The 21,631-nt window shown below is 47.4% G+C and overlaps 1 protein-coding gene across 3 annotated transcripts; it reads right to left on the reverse strand.

The window, feature by feature from the left end:
* Positions 1–1,975: 1,975 nt before the first annotated feature.
* Prelid3a (PRELI domain containing 3A) lies at positions 1,976–18,087 on the reverse strand. 3 transcript variants are annotated; one of them, XM_076912530.1, is made up of 7 exons: positions 17,966–18,081; positions 12,039–12,202; positions 9,769–9,937; positions 8,998–9,087; positions 5,958–6,028; positions 5,756–5,858; positions 1,976–3,428 (listed from the first exon to the last, which is right to left on the reverse strand). In XM_076912530.1, the coding sequence occupies exons 3-7, from the start codon at positions 9,904–9,906 to the stop codon at positions 3,060–3,062; spliced, it is 771 nt and encodes a 256-aa protein (XP_076768645.1). In that variant the 5' UTR covers positions 9,907–9,937; positions 12,039–12,202; positions 17,966–18,081; the 3' UTR covers positions 1,976–3,059. The 3 variants fall into 3 exon arrangements, with proteins under 3 accessions (XP_076768645.1, XP_076768643.1, XP_076768646.1); XM_076912528.1 differs by lacking the exon at positions 12,039–12,202 and having other exon boundaries at positions 17,966–18,087; XM_076912531.1 differs by lacking the exon at positions 12,039–12,202 and having other exon boundaries at positions 3,227–3,432; positions 17,966–18,087.
* Positions 18,088–21,631: the final 3,544 nt, after the last annotated feature.

The following is a 21,631-nucleotide window of genomic DNA, read 5'->3' on the forward strand; positions in this document are numbered from 1 at the left end:
TGGTGCAGAATGGGACAGTGAGATAGATAGGAAACAGATGGATCTGAGGTCTTCCTAGGTGGTTACTTGTCCAAATGGCTGCACAGGAACATCTGGAGAAAGAGTCTTAGCAGGAGTTTTATGTTGATGGAAACATAACTATGTATCAGTGAGGAGAGGAAAGCTGTCTAATGGGAAGAAATTGGTTTTATTTACAATGGTCGAACACAGTGGGACCCTTAGAAAACCGGACAGCAAAGGGCCAGATGGGAAGTAGTCTAGACTCTGTAGGCCTCCATGTCTCTGTCAGACAGCCTGGAGTTGAAATTGCTTTTCATAACCCTTTGAAAACAGCAAAACTATTCTGGGCAACAAGCTTGGCTTGCCAGGCCCTGACCTGGTGAAGCATGCTCTAACCAGTAACCAGCATAGAACTTGAAAGAGCAGGACGAGACCTACGTGGGTTCTGGTAAGTGCTAATTACTACTTGCTGGTCTCACAGTTGACAACTCTTACTGAAGACTTAAAGGTTAACAAAAAGTAAAAATACCCTCAGACACTATGCAAGCTCAGCCTTCAGCACCTGTGGCCCCGTGGAGTCCAGAGCTCCACCCTCTGTTCTGATGCTCCCAGAGCCCTTTAGAGTATGTATCCACATCTGTGTTTCTCAAATGTTCAGCAGGCACAGGCCTACTGAGTTTTCTCAGATCCCTGAAAGGACCCGACACCTGGCAACCTCAAGTTCCCAGCACAATTCAGTTTCAAATCCTAGGGATACCAAGGTTCTAACAACTGTTTTGATCCTAGGATTGTGGCTCAGTGAGAGCACACCAAAGAAAAGGTGTTTAGTAGGCTCAGTCTTAAGAGGGCCATTAGGTTGGAGAGAAAATGGCAGAGAAACAAGATAACAAACCCCCACATCAACACTCAGGCCCACGTTTTTCTGAGTCTGCATAAAACGGTCAGGGGCCCAACTCCAAGGCCTCTCAACCCTGCCAACACTATGGCACTTCTTAGAGACTAATGGCGCTTCCTGAACATACTGTATTCTGGGGTTTGCCTGTTAGGCTTCTAGTTTGTATTTTTCCTGTGGGTTTTGTTACTTTGGGAACTTAAGGGACCCTTCGGTGGAACATCTTGGAATGCAAGGCTGTCCTCTGAGGTGTTTCTTCCAGGCACTCGAGTACTAACTGGCTGTGGAGTGGGATCTGGGAGGCTGACTCGGTACTGTAGTTTTTGAGCTGACTTGGACCAATTTTCTCAACTTAAAATTTAAGGTCTAACCACTTACAACACTAGATCATAAAACATTTGCTTTTATGCTTTTGAATTCCCAAAAGGAAGGGTTGTGGAATCCACTTCCAACCAAAACAGAAGTTATAAAACCAAACGGCTTTACACAGAACACAGAACGAATATTGAAGACAATGACTACATTCCCTTAATTCAACTGAACTTGAAATGAGTATTACCTACTTTTCTCACGGCTGTGACAGGAGGCAGCTTCAGGAAAGAAAGGTTTGACAGAGTTCAGAGGAGCACAGTCCATTGTGGCTGCAGAAGTGGTGTGGTCTGGGGAGCCAAGCAAAAAAAAAAAGGGAACCCCCAATCCAGCGGCTTTTGCCTGCCCCCCATCCCCTTGCCCATGGGGTGAATAGTGCTGGCCAAAGTGAGAGGTGTGCTCTCTAGGAATGGCCTCACAGACACGCCCAAGAGTGTTCCTCCTTAATTCCCTAGGCAGTTCCTACCCCGGCCAAGCTGTTAGTCAATAGTCTATAACCATCTCAAAGTGGAAGTAGGAGCTGTTCCCACATGAAGCCTGAGCTACAGAGTCCCTCTATAGCAACCACCTTACTATGATGGCTGACCCAGTGACTGTGGCAAGAAACCTTCAGTGGCCTCAGGAACTAAGGCCTAGGCTCTCTGCAGTGAGCCTCAAAGGGGACTTTTTAAGACACTGTTGTTTAAAAGTAGAAAAGAGACAGTCATAAAATAGTTACAGTATGAATTGGGTTTAATGAAAGCAAAAGACATTAACTTTCATAGGCATGGGAAAGTTCTAGAAGGGTCTAAAAACAGTGAGTGGACCATCAGAGGGAGAGCAGAGGTCTCTACTATTCAACAGATTTAATATATCTTTTTAAAACTACAAACATGGATTATGTGTGTGTGGTCTTGTCTGTCTGTCTTAAACAACCTTGATTTAAAGAGAGAGAAAGCCAGATATAACAGTCTCACTTGTAATTTGTAAGAGGTGGAAGATGAAGACCAGCCTCATTTACAGTGAGTTGAAGGTCAACCTAAGTTACACGAGACCTTGTCTCAAAACAAAAGATGGTAGTACCTCATGTTCACGTCCCTGACTGAGAAACACTGATAAAAAATGCTACAAAGAAATGAGGAACACAGAAACTCTGAGGCAGGAAGGCGAAGTAGGTATGGGGGGAGGGGCTTCAGTCTAGGACGAGCACAAAACCACCACTCACACCCTAGCAAGACCCCAGAACCCCAGGATATGGAGGGAGGGAACTAGCTGGACAGCTCTTTGTACATCGCAGGGGTTCCCACCCTCTTCAAGGGACAACCAGGCTCGTCAGGCGAACCTGTTGAGAAGACAGTTGGAACTTGATAAGAATCTCATAGTGGGCATGGTATACACACCTGTGATTCCAACGCTTGAGATGCTGAGGCAGGAGGAATACCATGAGTTTCAGAACAGCCAGAGCTACATAGCAAGATCTGTCTCAAAAACAACAACCAAAAAGAGTCAAGTATAGTGGCCCAAGTCTATAATCTCAGGACTTGGGAATGGGGAAGCAGGAGGAAGAGTTCAAGGTCATCTTCAGTCACACAGAGTTCAAGGCCAGTCTTGAGTGTGAAAATCCCAGTTGCTGCTGGAACCCATGGTGGCCTGTGTAGAAAGCTCCCGAACTGTTTATGGATGCAGTGCATGATGGGGCCCTGAGGGCCAGAGAGCCACTTCTCGTTCTCCTTCACAGAGGCAAGTGGGACACTAGAAGGACATAGGGCCACCAGGAACAGAGGACAGCAACCAGGCCCCTGGGGAAGGTTTGAGGGACTTACCCCGGCTTAGCTGACAGGGCATGAGGAAAGGGGAGCTCTCTTTTGATGGAGTGACTAGAGCCAGCAGAGGTGACACTCCTTCCAGAAGCAGATAAAAACTTAAACCCAACGCAGGGGCAGTGCCTATAGCAGAGCCCAGCAGACCAGGGCTCCACAGCACTCCCAAGAAACAGGCTCACACAAACAGCCTCGCAGAGCTGGTGCCTGGCCTGATGCTGCACTGGGAGGTGATTGTGGACAGGGGAGATTCCAGCAGATACCTCTTCCAGACTTGGCGGGAGCCACATCCACACTTGCCTCTCGTCTTCTTTATTCGTCTGTACTTCCTTCTTTCCTTTCTCCTTTGACTCTTTTTGGTGAGACATCTGACTGAAGATAGGGACAGTTTAGCTCTAGTTGATGAAGAAACAATCCAAGGAGCTTAGACTTCACATCAGGACTCTCTCTCCACACACAGACCTGCATACAGCTCCTACAAGCTCAGCTCAGACTGAGGCTGAGAGACCCCAGAGGAGGTCTTGGCCTTGGATTCAAGAGAAACTTCTCTGGCAAGCTTTGTTGACTTAGGAAAAGGGAGCAAGAATATCTTAAAGATACCTCAAACCCCACAGCTTGTCCCGCTGAGGGAATGAGGAAGCCTCTCGTGACTGGAGGCAACAGAGAAGCAAGCTACCACCATCAGCATATTAAGAGGGACATACAGGCAGGAAGTGAGGAGGCCCCACCTAAAGGGAAGTGGGATGCTTTCTGTGAGGACACAAGACAAATGCCAAGCAAGTGTCAAATATCTGGGGGCCAGTGAGACCAAGGAACATCTGTGAAAAGATGCTTTTGCCTCTACAGTGACAACTCTATAGTGACAGGATGGACACTGGCTTGTACTAAGTAAAGAGACATGAAGCACTTTTCATAGAAACGTGTACAGACTGGGAGTGGAGCTCAGAGGTAGAGCTTACTCAGGCCCAGCAGGTGTGTGCTCCTCAGTCTACTCCCCGGCATAATAAAAATGATAACAATGAATTTTTTTCAAGAAGTGCAAATTTTAGCCAAGACGAAAAACTCCAGATTAAATTTGCCTATTTAATAACTATTTAACTGTGGACATATTCGTGGATACTCTTCATCAGCTGTGACAATCCTGAGGAATGTTCAGGCAGCCAGGTACTGAGACCTCAGGGTAGCAATTGCTACACTGCTTTCCTCAGACTCCAGTTGACAAGAGCTCAGTGTACCCTGGCAAGAAGCTTCAGCACAAAGTAAGGACGTGAAAAGGAATGGAGCTGTCCACTGTGACAGACAGTATGCAGCCCGGGGCTGACAAACAAGCAATCTCACATGCACCTCATACACACAGGTAATAAAAAGCTAAAACTCTGTACCAGGTTACGAAGTTACTGTGACTGCCCCTTGTGTCACCAGGCATGGATGCAGGCCTGTTAGCTTATGGCACTCTCAGAATGTTCGATTATCCACTCAATGGCAGCCCACCCCTGCAACAACACAGAAGGACTTCAGTTCTTGCCACTTGCAGGAAGGAACTGCTGTGGCAACAATGTACCAATAATCTCCCTGAGCCATGGACAAAGAGTTGGTTTGAATAAAAATGGCCCCACATGCCGGGCGGTGGTGGCGCATGCCTTTAATCCCAGCACTTCGGAGGCAGAGGCAGGTGGATTTCTGAGTTTGAGGCCAGCCTGGTCTACAGAGTGAGTTCCAGGACAGCCAAGGCTATACAGAGAAACCGTGTCTCGAAAAACCAAAAAAAAAAAAAAAAAAAAAAAAAAAAAAAAAAAAAAAAAAAAAAAGGCCAGCTTGGTCTACAGAGTGAGTTCCAGGACAGCCAGGGCTACACAGAGAAACCCTGTCTCAAAAAAAAAAAAAAAAAAAAAAAAAAAAAAAAGGCCCCACAGGCCCATAGGAAGTGGTACTAACAGGAGGTCTAACCATGCTGGAGTAGGTACGGCTTGTTGGAGTAGCCCTTTGTTGGAGGAAGTGGGTTATTAGGAATGGGCTTAGACGTCTCAGAAGTTCAAGCCAGGCCAGGTAGGCTTACTGTCTCTTCCAGCTACCTGCAAGTATAGAACTCTCAGCTACTCTCCAGCACCATGTCTGCCTCCACAATGCCTTGCTTCCTGCCATGATGACAATGGACTAAACCTCTGAACTGTAAGCCAGCCCCCATTAAATGTTTTCCTTTATAAGTCCTGAGATGGTCATGGTATCTGTTTTCAGCAATAGAAACCCTAACTAAAACAGTCCACAGAAGCAAGCTATTCAAGCTCAGAAACATGAGCGGATGTTTTCAATGTCTAAAGTTCTCTAATGAGTTAAAGAATACATCAGCTTGAGTTATCCCAAGGTCAACACCCTCTCAGAATAACAGAATAACCTCTCTCCACATCTGAGAGAGACCTAAGACATCCCAAAGTCCCAGAGCCAAAGCTGCCATGTGGAGACCAGAGAGACTGAGATGAACTTCAAAGCAATAGTAACCGTTACTAGGACAGATGTCTTTCCTCTCAGAACCCGGCCAGCCCTTCTATATGTCTACTTGAAATAGAACTGTGGGGAGTTCTACGGCATTAGCTCAACTACAAAGATCCCATTCCTCAGGAGGACCCAAGGACCAGACACACCCCACTCCATAGGACACAACACAGAATGCACCAGGGCCCTGTCCTGAGGTGTGTACCTTCTTTGCATTGCAGGATATGGTGGTGGCCATTAGACTTTCCAGGTAGCTTCCCAGGCTAATCCCCTTCACAGTGATGATGGCTTCCTGAGTGAGCACAGTCCTGCAGAAGAGCAGAAGTAAGGGGCTGACCAATCCCCGGGAGGGAGGCTCCATCCACCCCTGCTGTTCAGTGTGTCCATGCCAGAATGAGGTGACTCACTTTTCAGGGTTCTCTGGATGAGGTGTGTACACCAACCTCTCATTCACTGACACCAAATTTGTGAGCGTGATCTTTAAAAACAAACACACACACATAAAAAAAAAAAAAAAAAAAAAATACCACTGGCTTTAAGTTCTAATTTTCTTGTATTTTTTTCCCAAACCATCTACCCTTCCAACCCAGAATGAACACTATGAAAGCCAGAGAAAGAAAACATTCAGTGCCCACACACACACACACCTGCACCCACCCCCCACACACACCTGTACCCCCTGCACCCCACACACACACACCTGCACCCACACACACACCTGTACCCCCTGCACCCCCCCACACACACCTGCACCCACACACCTGCACCCCCTGCAACCCCCACACACCTGCACCCCCTGCAGCCCCCACACACACACCTGCACCCACACACACACACCTGCACCCACACACACACACCTGCACCCCCCACACACACCTGCACCCCACACACACACCTGCACCCCCCACACACACCTGCACCCACACACACCTGTACCCCCTGCACCCCCCACACACACCTGCACCCACACACACCTGTACCCCCTGCACCCCCCCACACACACCTGCACCCACACACACACACACCTGCACCACACACACACACACCTGCACCACACACACACACACCTGCACCACACACACACACACCTGCACCCCCCACACACACACCTGCACCCCCACACACACACACCTGCACCCCCTGCACCCCCCCACACACCTGCACCCCCACACACACACACCTGCACCCACACACACCTGTACCCCCTGCACCCACACACACACACACCTGCAATAAGGACACCACTAGGCGACTCCTGATGATGATCATAGATATCTACCTTCACCTGAGGCAGGATCGGCCTTCAAGGCACCCACACATTGCCACACCTATCAGCAGCTGTAGGACAGACAGTCCACTGTTGCTGTCCATGGCAACAGTAGCCAACTTTCCAGCCCTCACAGAATCTCTGGATGGCTAGACGTGCTAGACTCTGGGATCTACACAGAAGCGTCAGCAGCCTTGACTCCAGTCCTACTTCCTGTCAGCAAACTAACTTACTGTTTGTATTTTCTATTAAAACCTACCTAGAGCCAGTGAGATAGCTCAGCAGATAAAGGAATTTACCACAGAGGCCTAGCAACGTGAGTTCGAGTCTTGGAACCCACATACAGGAAGGAGAGAACTGACTCCATAACGCTGTCTTCTGACCTCCAATGCATTCAATGGCATGGTCACACACGTAAAAAAAATTAAAAGTTAAAAAAAAAAAACTATCTAAAAAATGACTCTAGACTGTCACGGTGAGCAGAGCTCTCTGTGGCACTATGACGTGACATGTGGATGACAGCTACAAATACACATGGCTAGTGAATGCCCAGGATGCAGACTGAAGAATGGCACCAGGGAACCAGGAATGTTAACACACTGGTTGTCGCTTCAAAGAGAGAGATGCATAACCTAGAAGGCTGGGAGCCGACATAGTTAATAGCCTGGTGACTTCTGTGTGGAGACCACACAGGATCCTCCACCTCATCTCAAGCTTGTTTTTCTCAGCCAATCTAGAGCCTCTCTTATGGAAGATGTCACTTTTACTTTACAGAGATCCGGTGTAGTCATGTCTTCAGCTTTGCTGTGCACAAGGCACTGAGTTCATTATCACCAGGAAACTTTTCACCAAATTGTGCTGTGCTAAATATGCCTCAAATAAACTACCTGGGGTCAGACTCTCAAAGTTTGAACCAATACCAGCCACTGAGCCCTGTTGAACCGAACTGCCTTCCTACCCCCCGTGGTTTACCACTGCTGGCTGTGGTGTGACAGACACCCCACTCTCCACCTGTGACTCAGGACAGACTCCGGGTTTGATCATGTCTGTTGTTTTATCTAACTGTTCACACTTTGTGAAAACTGTGTACACTTCTGTCTCATTCCTATTTGTAATAATATATGACAATTGAACACATATATGCTTACCATAATGTTTCAATGTATATATACACTGCATGACATTCAAATCAGGGTAATTAGTGGCTAATCCCACTACTAGGAAGATCTCTGGGAGTTCCAGGCCAGCCTGGTCTACATACTTAGACCCTGTATCAAAATAAATAAACTTAAAAAATCAGGGTAAACATTTCTGTTTCCTCAAATATTTATATCTGTGTGATGGGTACATTCTAAATATTCTCTTCTAGTTCTTTTAATATATATATTAAAATTTATATACTATGTATATATTATATATAGTTATATACATATAACTATACACACACATACACATATATAGTTAGTTGGGCATGGTGACACACATCTGAGGGATATTTGTGAGTTCCAAGCCAGCCTGGTCTTAGGCCAGCTGGAGCTATATAGTGAGACCCTGTATTATTATTATTATTATTATTATTATTATTATTATTATTATTAATTTATAAAATACACACATTGTTATCTATAGCCACCACCTAGATTCAGTTTCTCATTTAACTAGTTATTGCCTTTCTCTCTTTCTTTTTTCCCTTCTTTCTTTTTATGTATGTATTTATTTATTTAGATACATGGTCTTACTGTGTAGCTCTGTCTGTCCTGGAACTCACTGTGTAGATCAAGCTGGCCTCAAACTCACAGAAGTCCACCTGACGCACACACTGTCACATCAAACCTATTGCCTTTTTCTTTATGTTGATTATATTAGAATAAAATGGTCAGGAAAAAGTAGGTGTGGTGTCCTGAGCCTGCAGCCTCAGCTCTCCACAGGCTGCGGTAGGAGGATTACAGAAAATTTAAGACCAGCTTGGGCTATGCAGCGAGTTCCAGGCTGAACAGGGGGTACGGTGAGACCTCCATCTCAAAACAAAACAAAGTATCACTAAATAAATGCAACCCTCCTCCTAAAAACAAATGCTCTCAGAGCGAGCAAAAGGCAATCTGGAAGTACAGTTTAAGGGAGGCATTACGCACCATCCGGGAGCAACACTAAGCACCTTCTCATCTTAGACCACTGCTTACATTGGTGGAACACAGCTCCATTTTCCTGGCAGCCGGATCCACGACAGAGCGCTCTTTGATGTACGTCAAGGTCCTGTTGGCTCCCAAAATCTAAGAGACAAAAGAGAGTAGAGTGACATGCTAAGGTCCAGTTGCGCATTTCCTTACAGCGAATGCTCTGTATCTGTACATTCAGTGATGGGCAGAGAGATCAAACCCGCAGCAGATATTAGAAAACAGAGCTAAGAGTTCTAACACATGACGGTAGAATGTTTCGACAAAAATGAAACCAAGGAAGCTAGAGATCGAGGCTCCTCTGCTGACAGAGTTTTGAAGGCAAGAACCAGCCTGCGGGGCTAGTTTTCACATCCTACATAGAATCTAGGAGTGACAATGGAGCCACAAGGAGACCCTGGGGCTAGGCAAGGACCAGCTCTTGGAATAGGGGGAAGGTTAGGGTGATGCCTTTTGTAAACATTCTCACAGTTCTCCACCCCCATGTTTGGCTCTAAAAGCTGAGTATAGGCTATGCTGTGTCTACCTGGAGCTCACATGTAAAAGGTATACCTGCAGCACCACAAAATGTGGGATCCCAGACCTCTACATGTGTCACAGAAGAAAGGTCACCCAGGTCACCTAATCCAGAGTGACTACAGTCCTCCCCAGACAACCGAATAAGATCCATGGACAGTCTAAGGAGAAGGAGGCGAGGGGCTGCAGGAACCCACTCTGCCCAGCCATTTGTGGCATCCCTCAGCAGTAAGTGCCCGTGACCATGCAGGGAATTCTCACCGCACGCACGAGGCCAGGCAGCCCCCATTCAGTGCTGAGCAGGCGCAGACTGTGCAGGCGCCCACAACCATCCACACTGCGCTCCAGCACATCCACGCCCACCACGCATGGGTTCATCGGGTTAGGGTACTTCCTCATGGCCGCCTTGATCACCGTGTCCCAAGGATGGCTGGCAAGAGAACACAATCAGCATTGGAAGTGGCCCTGAGGCTGAGGCTCTCGTGTTTACTCAGGCCAGGCTGCCCTGGGTGTCTCCTGCCGGGCCCCAGGTCTGTGCTGAGGCTACACAGGGCCATCAAGCTTAGTTGATCGCTGGCTTTTCCTGTCTTGGTCCTCCTCCAGCCCACAGGAGGCAGAAACCTTTTGCGAACACTTCTCAGCAGTGAGACTCTCCCTGCCTGCGCCTCACTGGAATAACGCTGGCTGCAGTCCTTAATGCAGGATGACCCTGATTTCCAGGGGCCTTCCAGGGCTTATGGTTCTACCAGACTGCCTGGCTATCCGGTAGAATCCCAAGTCATTTTAAGGATGTCCCAAGAACTCCCCAAGGTTTCCCTTGCAGAGTCACACTTGTCAAGTCAGAGCTCAAAGCTACGCTAATTTACCTCTTACTCTCAGAGATGCCAAAGCCTTAGCCAATAGCCCACTACTGTCCTTACCCTCGGTTAGGTTGGACCTAACCTCAGACCTCAGACCCTTGTGATGGAACCAGATTAAAGGAGCCTCCCTTCCAGATGTTCAGCATGGGCCTTCCTCCGTTGCTGAGAACTCTGTCAAGTCAGCTAGCCTTCCCTCCCTGATATGCTGGCCTGGAAGTCTCGCCGGCAAAGAGAAGTGTATCGCCACGACGCCATCGTTTCTTTTCATGATTCAGACTCAAATGATGAACAACTTGTTTAAATATACATACAGCAAAATAACCATACTAGTTATTGTAAATACATGTGGGTTTTGTTTTGTTGTTGGTTTTTTGGTTTTCAAGACCAGGGTTTCTCTGTGTAGTCCCGACTGTCCTGGACCTTCCTCTGTAGACCAGGCTGGCCTTGAACTCAGAGGTCTGCCTGCCTCTGCCTCCCGAGTGCTGAGATTAAAGGCGTGCGCCACCACTGCCTGGCTGTGTTGTTTTACCTGCGTGTTTATATGTGCACCCAAGTGTGTCTGGTACTCATAGAGGCTAAGAGAAATCAGATCCCCTGGAACTGGAGTTATCTGTTGAGAGCTGTCTCTAAAGCTATCTGTAAAGTGACAAAACCCAGCTGGCTGTGTTGACACATGCCTTTTACCCCAGCAGGGAGGCAGAGGCAGACAGAACAGATCTGAATTTGAGGCTAACCTGGTCTATAGAGCAAGTGCCAAACAGCCAGGACTATACAGAGAAACTGTCTCAAAAAAAAAAAAAGGTGGCAAAGTCTAGACACGAAGTCAATAATTGCACCCACTGGCTGAAGCAAACACTAATATACAGCCAGCATGCAAACCTGGTACCATTAGGTATCGAGAATGGCATGGCTGGCTGAGGGCACCTGAGCCGTTCACAGAACGCCTGCTGGCTCATTGGTGCAAGGGCACAAAGCTCTCTCTGGCAGATGAGGAGTTGAGTGGAGACAACTCTCAAGAGGCAAAGTCCCAGCTACACAGAGACATGGTGTGACTGTGTCCTATCTCAAAGGAAGGGAGGCCCCTGCTGACACCCATTCCAGAATGGTCCCAAGCACCCAGGGCAAGGTCTGCATGGAGAGACAAAGAGCAGATAGAAGGACTAATTCTGGCTTCTATGCTGTATTAGAGTTCTCTGAAGAGGGGAGGGGAGGGGAGGAGAGGGGAAAGGAGGGGAGGGGAGGGGAGGGGAGGGGAGAAGGGAGGGGAGAGGGGAGGGGAGGGGAGAAGGGAGGGGGAGAGGGGAGAGGAGAGGGGAGAAGAGAGGGGAGGGGAGAGGGGAGGGGAGAGGGGAGGGGAGAGGGGAGGGAGGGGGAGAGGAGGGAAAGAAGGGGGTAAAAGGGGGGAGAGGAGGGAGAGGGGGGAGAGGAGGAAGAGGGGAAGAGGGAAGGAAGGGAGGAGGGAAGGAAGAAGAGGGGAGAAAAGGGGGAGAGGTGAGGGAAGACAGGGGGAGGGGAGGGGAGGAGGGAAGAGGGAAAGGAGGAGAGGGAGAATGTATGTGAATTATTTGACTATATGTATTAAAGGGGACCTGTTAGAGTAGCTTACATGATACGGTCTAGGTAGCCCCCCACAGTGGCTGTCTCACACTGGAGAGGCTGAGAATCTGGTACCTGCTCAACCATGGGGCTAATCCCAGCAGTCCCAATCTGATGCTGAAGGCCGGGAGGACTCCTGGAGAGCTGCTGGTCTTCAGGCCGTGTTGGCATCCTGAAGAACTGGTCCTAATGTCTAATGTCCGTCGAGGGATGACATAGCAACAGGAAGGATGGACTTGCTACCAGGAGTGAGAGCAAGCATTAGAGAATGCAAAGCTCCCCCTTTTCACGTCCTTTGATCTGTGTGACCATCAGAAGGTAAGTCTCACACACTTGGGGTGTGTCTTCCTGCTTCAAGTAATCTGGCCAAGAAAGTCCCTTGCAGGAGTGTCCAGCAACTTACACTTCAGTTGATCCGAGGTCCAGTAAAGTCAGCAATGAAGACTCACCACACGCTAAGGAGTAAGAGTATCTAAGGGAGAACCCCAGTCAGAACAGTGATAGAAACCAGTGTCCAAGATCTGCCTAAATCACCCAGGCGGTGGTGGCGCAGGCCTTTGATCCAGCACCTGGAGGCAGAGGTAGGCGGATCTCTGTGAGTTCAAGGCCAGCCTGGTCTACAGTGCAAGTTCCATTACAGCCAAGACTACAGAGAAGGTTTGTCTTCAAAAACCAAACAAAAAAGGATTTGCCTAAAGCATTCAGTGAAAAAAAAAAAGGCCTGATGGGCATCCACGGGGACCCACTTACCCTGTAAGGGGAACAGTTAGCCCACCCAGGAGACCCACCATGGATCCAGGAGTCTGCTCTTTCAACTTTTGCTTATTTCTAAAAGTTGTAGGTTTGGATGTTAAGAAGCAGCTCTATCCTACCTCCAGAGGGCTCTACAGAGCGTGGGCCACACCCTGGGGGCTCTGGACCTGGCTGTCCCAGTGTGACTGGGACATTACTAGCTCTCACTACATCAACATTGACACTAATGACTCTTAAAGCAATAGGGGAAAGTGCCAGTGTCTCCCAGCAACGCAGGCCAGGCTCCAAACCACAGCCTGGTTCCACTGCTGCTCACACACGCACTTAGGGCAACAACTCAGGATCCTCTAAGGAGTATGTGATGAAATGGAACAGCGGTTAATCTGATCACCACTTGACCCCTGAGGACTCTTCCCTTTGACAATCTGCAAGAGAACAGGAAGCATGCCAGAAATCTCTCTGCAGGACAAGCCAATCTCAGGCAGCCCTGGTTCTATCAGGCAGCTGTTGTGTTGACAGCACACACAACAAGCTGCCTCTCAACGCCCCCTGCTTGCCCTTCAAAGAACAATGCACAAACTGTTCGCGATGTGGAGGGTATTTTCTGGGAAGTTAAGGGAGTAAGCCAATCACTTTAAGGCAAACATCTTTAGTGTTTGTTACCCAAAGATAAAACCTGAGCTTCTGAATAAAACCTCAAACTTCAGGAAACTTGTATCCATTGCCATGAGCGTAACTGGCCCATACCACACACATTCCACAGGAGGGATGCCCTGCTTTTTGGTCAGGCTGTTCTCATCACAGCAACAGAAACCGTAACTAAGGACAGAAAAATGTTTTTCGAATCTTTTTTGGTTTGTTTTTTCGAGAGTTTTATGACTTTTTATCTGTGTGGTGCTGGACTCTACCCATACACCTTAACCAAGGCTATAAATTACAAAACACCAGATGCATAAGTAGATAAGAAAATCAAACTACGGAAAAACCGAAATAATGGATTCTATTTTTAAAGTACCAGAGTCTCCCAACTGCAGCAAAATACAGTTAACGTTTCTGATTTTTTTTATTGTTGACAGAGGGTCTCATATATGCTCAGCTGACCTTGAACTCCTGATTTTCCTGCCTCTACCTCCCAACTGCTGGGACTATAGGCATGTACCACTATGCCAAGTTAACGGGGGACTGAACCCAGGGTTCATGCATTCAAGGCAAACATCTCTCATCCTCATCCCAATTTGTATAGTAGTATAGGCTTAAAACCAGGCATGGTGGTGCATGCCCTGTCATCTGAGCACTCAGGAAATGAACATAGAAGGATCAGGAATTCAAAGTCATCCTTAGCTCCATAGTGAGGCCCCCCTGGGCTACATGAAACCTTGTGTCCAAAAAATAAAAGGGGGAGGGGGCTATTATTGTTTATTGTAATGAATTAATATTTTACATTTTCATATACAGGTGGTTGGGTTTTTTTTTTTTTTTTTTTAATTGGTTTTTTGAGACAGGGTTTCTCTGTGTAGCCCTGGCTGTTCTGGAACTCACTCTGTAGACCAGGCTCGCCTCGAACTCAGAAATCCGCCTGCCTCTGCCTCCCAAGTGCTGGGATTAAAGGCGTGCGCCACCACTGCCTGGCAGTTGGCTGTTTTTTAAGATAGGGTCTCTGTATACCTCAAGACCCTCACTCCTAAATCCTGGGGCTACAGTCTGTGCCAGTATCCCTAGCTCTCTGATATAGTAACTAATACAAGATACAATCAACATAAACAAAACTGAGGGCCTCAATATCTCCAAGATTCAGTCTAGGGTTGCTTGTCTCTGTGCCAGTGATGAGGCAGAACACAGTGACAAAGGTCATGGGGTACAGAGGAACAGCTCACCTCAAGACAGAGCAGAAAGAAATAAGAAAGGGTAAGAGACATGCCCCTTCAATGGCACACCTCGGGTGACTTCCCTCCAACAAGGTCCCAACTTACGTGGGTCTGCCATTTCCCATTTTCAATGTATTAAATCAAAATTAGGTCAGAGACCTCATGACCTTATCTCCTATGGCAATGGTTCTCAACCTATGGGTCACGACCTCTTTGGGGGGGTCACACATCAGATATCCTGCATATCAGATATTTACATTATGATTCATAACAGTAGCCAAATTACAGTTATGAAGTGGCAAAGAAAACAATTTTATGGCTGGGGTCACAACATGAGGAACTGTATTAAAGGTTGCAGCATTAGGAAGGTTGGGAGCCATTGTATGGAAAAGTTCTTGCAAACACACCCAGAGGCGAGCCTTACTAATCTCCAGGTGTCTCTCAACCCAAGATAATGGCCAGCATTGGCCATCACAGGCCATAAAAGTATTGAACAAGCACAAGTGTCCTTTCGATAAGATAGGGCAAATTATAACATTCATAAAATAGGTGATTACACAGCTAGTATAATCAAGCTATACTATACGTATATCAACTTATATCCATACATATGTATCAGCTTAGTCAGAGCTCAAAAAAGAAACTGTCAAAGGATCCTTGTGAGATGATGTCAGTGATCCCTGTTTGGGAAAAACAAACCACATTATGTGGATTTATACATAAACAGACATATATGTGATGGCATGCATTCTGGCATGTTTATCACGTGTCAGCATGTTTACCATATTTACTATCTCAGCTGCGGTGGTTGAAAAGAAAAAGAAGAGGGGCTGGAGAGATGGCTCAGCGGTTAAGAGCACTGACTCGTCTTCCTGAGGTCCTGAGTTCAATTCCCAACAACCACATGGGATCCGGTGTGAAGACATGTACAGTGTACTCATATACATAAAATGAATAAAATCTTTAAAAAAATAAATAAAAGAACAAGAAGAGACAAAACTGAAGAGAAGGGAAAGTGGACATTTTCTGCCTCTCTGGAAGGTTAATATCTTTTTCCAGCTCCTTACTAGAAAGCAAGCTAGCTGTAGGTCCATCTTCTCAAAGCTCTAATGCCCTGAGTGGATGCTGACGGCCTGCTGGAGGTCTATGGCTGCCCTTACTCTAGAAGGGCATCTGGTCTCTCTGTGAGCTCCCTCCCTATGAATAGAGCCAGTGCTAGGCACTGGCAGGGTATCTGGAACACAAAACAAAGAACTAGCACATGCTACCACATGGGTGAGCCTCAAAGATGATGACGATGATGATGATGCTTTCCAAAAGAAACCAGACACAGAATACCACATGATACTATTTACATAAAATATCCAGGAGAAAATCTACAGAAACGGATCTGTGGTTTCCTGGGGCAGGAATGGGGAGGCAGTACATCTCCCACATAAAGTTCAGTATCTCTTTAGAAGATAACAGAAATGTCCTAAAGATAGATGGACCACCACGGTGATGGCTGCACAATTTGCAAAAAAATTAAAAAAAAAAAAAAAAACAGACAAAATTTCTGTAACTATACTAAAAATTACTGAATTGTATAATATATTTAAAGTTTTCCTCATGGTTCTCTTTTCACATGTGGCGTGCCTGAGGGTGAGTGCCTTGCACAGGTGCATGGAGGTGTGCATGCTGGTGTGCGTGGGTGGGTATGTGCTTGTGGAGGCCGGAGATGGATGCAGAGATCCTGTTACACACTTTTTCACTGAGGCAGGGTAGTCCTGCCAGCCAGTGTACCCCAGGCATCCCCATCTCCACCTTATCAAGCTAGAATCACAGGCCAGCCACTCCAATCACTGATTTACAGGAGTTCTGGGGACCTCCACCTCAGTCCCCACACTCATATGGCAAGGACTTTAACCAGTGAGCCATCTCCCCAGTCCAGAACTGTAGACTACATTTTTAAATGGATGACTCGGGGCCAACAAAAAGGCTGCTAAAGATGTTGCTGTCAAACCTCAGAATCTGAGTTGGTTCTCCTAATTCACAAGGTAGGAGTTGAGAACCGACTCCCCCATGTTATCTTGACTGCAGCTTGCACAATGTGGCGCGTGTTCATACATACACACATGCGCACACACACTCACACACACACACACGAACACATACACACAGTAATTAATTAAATGTAATTTAAAAAATATTAAAAAGAACCAACCTTGGTGGTTCATGGCTTTAATCCCAGCACTGGGGAAGCAGAGGCAAGTAGCTATGTGAGCTTGGGGCCATCCTGGTCTACATAGCAAGCTCCAGGCCAGCTAAGGCCACATAGTGAAACCCTATCTCAGAAAAATAATCTCCCCAAAACACACATACGTTAAAATGAGTGGTTACAGATTACAAAATGTAAATAATAAGGATTTTTTTAAAAAAGAACGGAAGCTGCATAAATGGTCAAAATTGTGAGCAGTGATTTTTCCAGTGGCAGTCAACACTTCAGGACCCTTAGGGCTACTCTCAGCGAGTCCAAAGTGTGGCATCTCTGTACTTTATGACTTTCTACCCGACTCTGCATCTAGACGGTACAAATTACATCTAAGTCTTGGTGAAACCTTCAGAAAGTCTACCAACTTTACCAAAAATTTACATACCACCCATCTAAAGTTCCACATTTTAAAGGGATTTTTTTTTTCTAGAGGCGGATGCTATACAGCTCAGCGATGGAACAGCAAGCTTGAAACACTGGGTCCGGGCCCAGCACTATCGAAATATAAAAATAAAGAGGCCAGAAGTTCTGAACCCAGGTGATCAATTTTTATTAAAACTTTACCCTTTAAAAGACAACGGACGACAATTCTGTTTCATGCAGTCTCTCCACATCCATCCTCGCTCGGAACGAAACGCACCTCTCTAATCGGGATCAGCAAGTCCCCCAAAATCCTTTTTTCGTTGAAAAAGATATCAAAACACCCGATGACAAGGTGGAAGGCGCCCTACGGGTCAGGGGAGCACTCGAGGCAGTTCGCGGTGTCCCTGATGACTTGGAGGCGTCCGGATGCACTTGTATTCCGAACCAAACGCCCCAAACGCCTTCTCGCGTCTAGATTTCTCCCGAGCCCAAGCCCCTCGGGCACCGTGGGTGACACCCGCTGCAAGGGGAGCTGGCCGCACGCCGCTGCCCTACTCGGGATGGATCGCGACGCCCTGCGGCACAGCTCGCAGCGGGCACAAACCGGCTGAGGATGAGGAGGCCTCGCCAAGCATCTGCCGCCACGCTCCCGGCCCCCGCATGATCCCGGCCCCGGAGCCCCTGCCCGTCCCGGAGCTCCGCCCTTCCCCGAAGCCGCACGGCTCTGGCCGCGTCCACGCATTTCCCAGCGCAGCCCTGAGCTGGCTCACCCGAACACGTGCTCCGAGCTCCAGATCTTCATCGCCGCAGCCTCAGGCCCAAGGCGCGGGCTCGACGCTCTGCGGGATGCTGCGCCGCGCCGTGGGGGCGGGGCGCCCGCTGTACCGCCTCCTGCGTCACGTGGCCCGGACTGCGGCGGCTAAAAATAGGGAGGTGGGAGGCGAGTGGTACCCAGCGCCGCGCTGCGCTGCCGCCGCGAATTGCGCGAGTGCGCAGCTTCAAACGGCAGCTCTGGGCTCTTTGAAGCTGTCCAAATCCTGCCAGTGCCCTTTCCAACCACACGCGAACGTCGTGGACAAACTAGAACTGCCAATTCAAAATAAACAGTCTGGGTATTGAATAAGCTTGAAACCCCAATGCTATCGATGCGCATCACAGGCAACCCAGTAGAGAGACTACAAAGACAGAGCCCTCACCCCACTAAGAAACAGAAGTAGCCTTCTGCGAATGCTTTTTTTTTTTTTTTTTTTTTTTTTCGTGAACAATATGTGGTGATGCCTCAAAAAGCTTGGGGACAAAGGCAGACTTTGTCCTAAAGTTATTAGTAACTGGAGCGTTGCTCCAACGGAGCAAATTGCCTTTATTTCTGTAGACATGGAAACAGTTCTCCCCTCGGGGGAAGTAAAACCCAGTTTATTTTTTGAGCTAAATATGACTGATCATGATCCAGGAACAAGGATTGAGGTTTCTCTGAAAGGCATGTCCCACTCCGGATGCGGTTACTTATGTGAACCTGTTACAGCACAAAGAAAATCACAAATCGTGGCATTTACCAAGTAAGTCAGCAGGGACTAGGGCAACTCGGAAACTCGGCTATAGGCCTTTTAGCATTTGGATTGGTAAAGAGTCAGTAGTCTGCTATGAGGTTTACTGTAACGGTTCTGATAGGCAAGAATATTTGTTCAGATACATGAGTGCACAATTAATTGTCTTCAGAGGGACTGAAAACCGGGCTGCTGGGTGGGTATGGCAGCCCACACTTAATCTAAGCTCACTGGAGGTAGACACACGGAATCTAGCAAGCAAGATGGCTAGCTAAACTAAGAAGCTACAGTTTAGCAAGAGATTCCATACATACATTAAGTACCTGCACACACACCATGTGTGCCCCCACACATGCAAATATGAGCATAAAGACCACACACAAACACAAACAAAAGAGAAAGATTTAAAAAGGACTAAGAATAGCTCAAGATAATTTGGCTCTTATCTGCAACATTTTAACTCCCCGTAAGCACTAAATTCAGTCTGCTGGCCTTGGAGTCTTTTTAACAAGGTCTGGCTTTTTCTTTTTCCTGGGAACTTCAGAGAAATATATTGATCATAACTTGGGCTGGTATGGTAGTTCCTGTTTATAATCCCAGCACTTGGTAAGGTAGAAAAAAGATGAGGGATTAGAAGCCAGGCTGGACAACATAGCAAGTGTTAAATACAAAGTAAGACATGCCAGACCCGTTAAGACACTGTATAAACTGAGCTTAGCAGTACACACCTGGGGCATCTTCAGTTTGAGGCCTAGGAGGCAGGAAATGCAAACAAAAAGAGTAAAAGGAGGTTGGGAATAGCTTATCGATAAAGCAGCTACACAGAATGAGCAGCAGTCATGGCTCAATCCCCAGCATGGGAAACAAATATCAGAAATTCATCGCCTCTTTCAGATAAGAGGTATATTTGCAAGCTGAAATCTCATTGCCTCTGAAGTTTTACTCTGATCCTAGGAAAAAAAACGATGCTGTCTTTCTTGATGTCACCATTTCAAAGGGATGGCTTCAAATTCTTTGAGAAAGACTGGTCCTGATGGGTTAAAACTGGATAAGGCCTCGTTTAACTCCCTGCAAACATGTGCATACATCTCAAGAAGAGAAGGCCTCTGCAGCCAGGTGTGGCTGCTCATGCTGGTTATCCCTCAGATTTGGAGGCAGGAACATCAGGAGTCTAAGCTGAGACCACCCTGAGGGTGGGCAGACAGCTCAGTGGTGAAAAACACTTTCTACACAAACCTGAGAACTTGAATTTGGTCCTTACAGGGGAAGGAGAGAATGAACTTGTGAAAGACATCCTCTGAGCTCACTAATACCACTCAACCTGCACTCATATACTCACAATTAAAATAAAAACAGCTGAGCATGGTGGCACGTAGCCACATCTCAGTATTTAGGAGGAGGATCAGGAATTCAAGTCAACCTAAGCTACATAGTGAGTTCAAGGCCAGCCTGGGATACAAGAGACACTGACTGTAATGGGGGCAGGGGTGCAATTACAAGTTTTCTAAAATAACCCCCCTAAGAAAGGTAAAATGAGGAGTGAGAAGGGGAGGGAGAAAAGAGAGCGTCTCCCCTTCGTTGACATGGGACATGCATTATTTGGTGAAATGGAGCTTATGGTGTGACTGTTTCTTCACATTCATCTCTTTAATTCTCAGATTATCCCATTTTATGGAGGGAGTCCAGGCCCGTTTGAATCTGACCCACAAGCTCTGTACCACACTACATCTCAGCGAGGACAGCTGTGGTCTAATCTTCCTGATTTACAACTACCCAGACCAGCGACTACATCTGACGGGAAAGGGAACCAGAGGGTCCATCTCTTTGTTTTTGTTTCGAGGCAGAATCTCAGTATTTGTGGCTTCAAACTAGCAGTTCTCGTTCCTCTGTCTCCCAAGTGTTGGGATGACAGGAGTGAACCACCACACTGGCTCTTGTTCAATTTTGATGAACACAGTTCATGTAATGGGTCCCTGAGGCTCCTCTCATCCAGCCCACCCACAGCTGCTCAGCCCTGTGTCTTGCGCCACAGCGACCCTCTGTATGGTGCTAATGGCAGATACTACTGGTATCTCACTGGGTAGCAAGAACGCCTCTTCTCTCTCAGCACTCTCCCTGAAAACATGTCCACTGACTCCCAAGCCTGCATCAGATGTGTGCTGGCTAGTTTTATGTCAACAGGACACAGGCTAGAGTCACTGGAGAGGAGGGAGCCTCAACTGAGAAAATGTTTCCATAAGGTGGGACATTCCATAAAAATGTAGGACATCTTCATTAGTGATTGATGGTGAAGGGCCCAGCCCCCAGCCCATTATGGGTGGGGCCTGGACTGGTGGTCCTGGTTCTTTAAGAAAGCAGGTTTAGCAGGTTAGAGAGAAGCAAACCAGTAAGCTGCAACCCTCCATGGTCTCTGCACCAGTTCCTGCCTCCGGGTTCCTGCCCTGTTTGAGTTCCTGTCTTGATTTCCTTCAATGATGAATAGTAAGTGTAAGCCAAATGAACCCTTTCCTCCCCAGGTTGCTTTCGGTCATGGTGCTTCATCACAGCAATAGAAACCTGCCTGGGACGATCTCCACGTCACGTTTTCATCAAACTTTAGTCTCATGGCAGCAGCCTGGGTGCCTACTGTCCCGCAGCAGGCTCCATGCACCACATCCAGGGTCCCCAAGCTAGAGATCTTTAGTCTGTCATCCCCTTAATCTGTCACTGTGGCCAGTGAGCCACAGTCGTCTGAAATCTACCCTTGCACAAGGTGCTAACCCACTCCTCTATGCCCATCCTGCAGGAGGTAGCAAGTCTTGGGCTAAGGTTGGACCCCCTTCATGAGTTACTTTTCTCTAAGCCTTAGGGCCTTTATCCAAGAAAGGAGCTGGCTGGCAGTAGCTTCCCCAA

Source organism: Arvicanthis niloticus, chromosome 14 (assembly GCF_011762505.2).
Source record: "Arvicanthis niloticus isolate mArvNil1 chromosome 14, mArvNil1.pat.X, whole genome shotgun sequence".
Classification (NCBI taxonomy): domain Eukaryota; kingdom Metazoa; phylum Chordata; class Mammalia; order Rodentia; family Muridae; genus Arvicanthis; species Arvicanthis niloticus.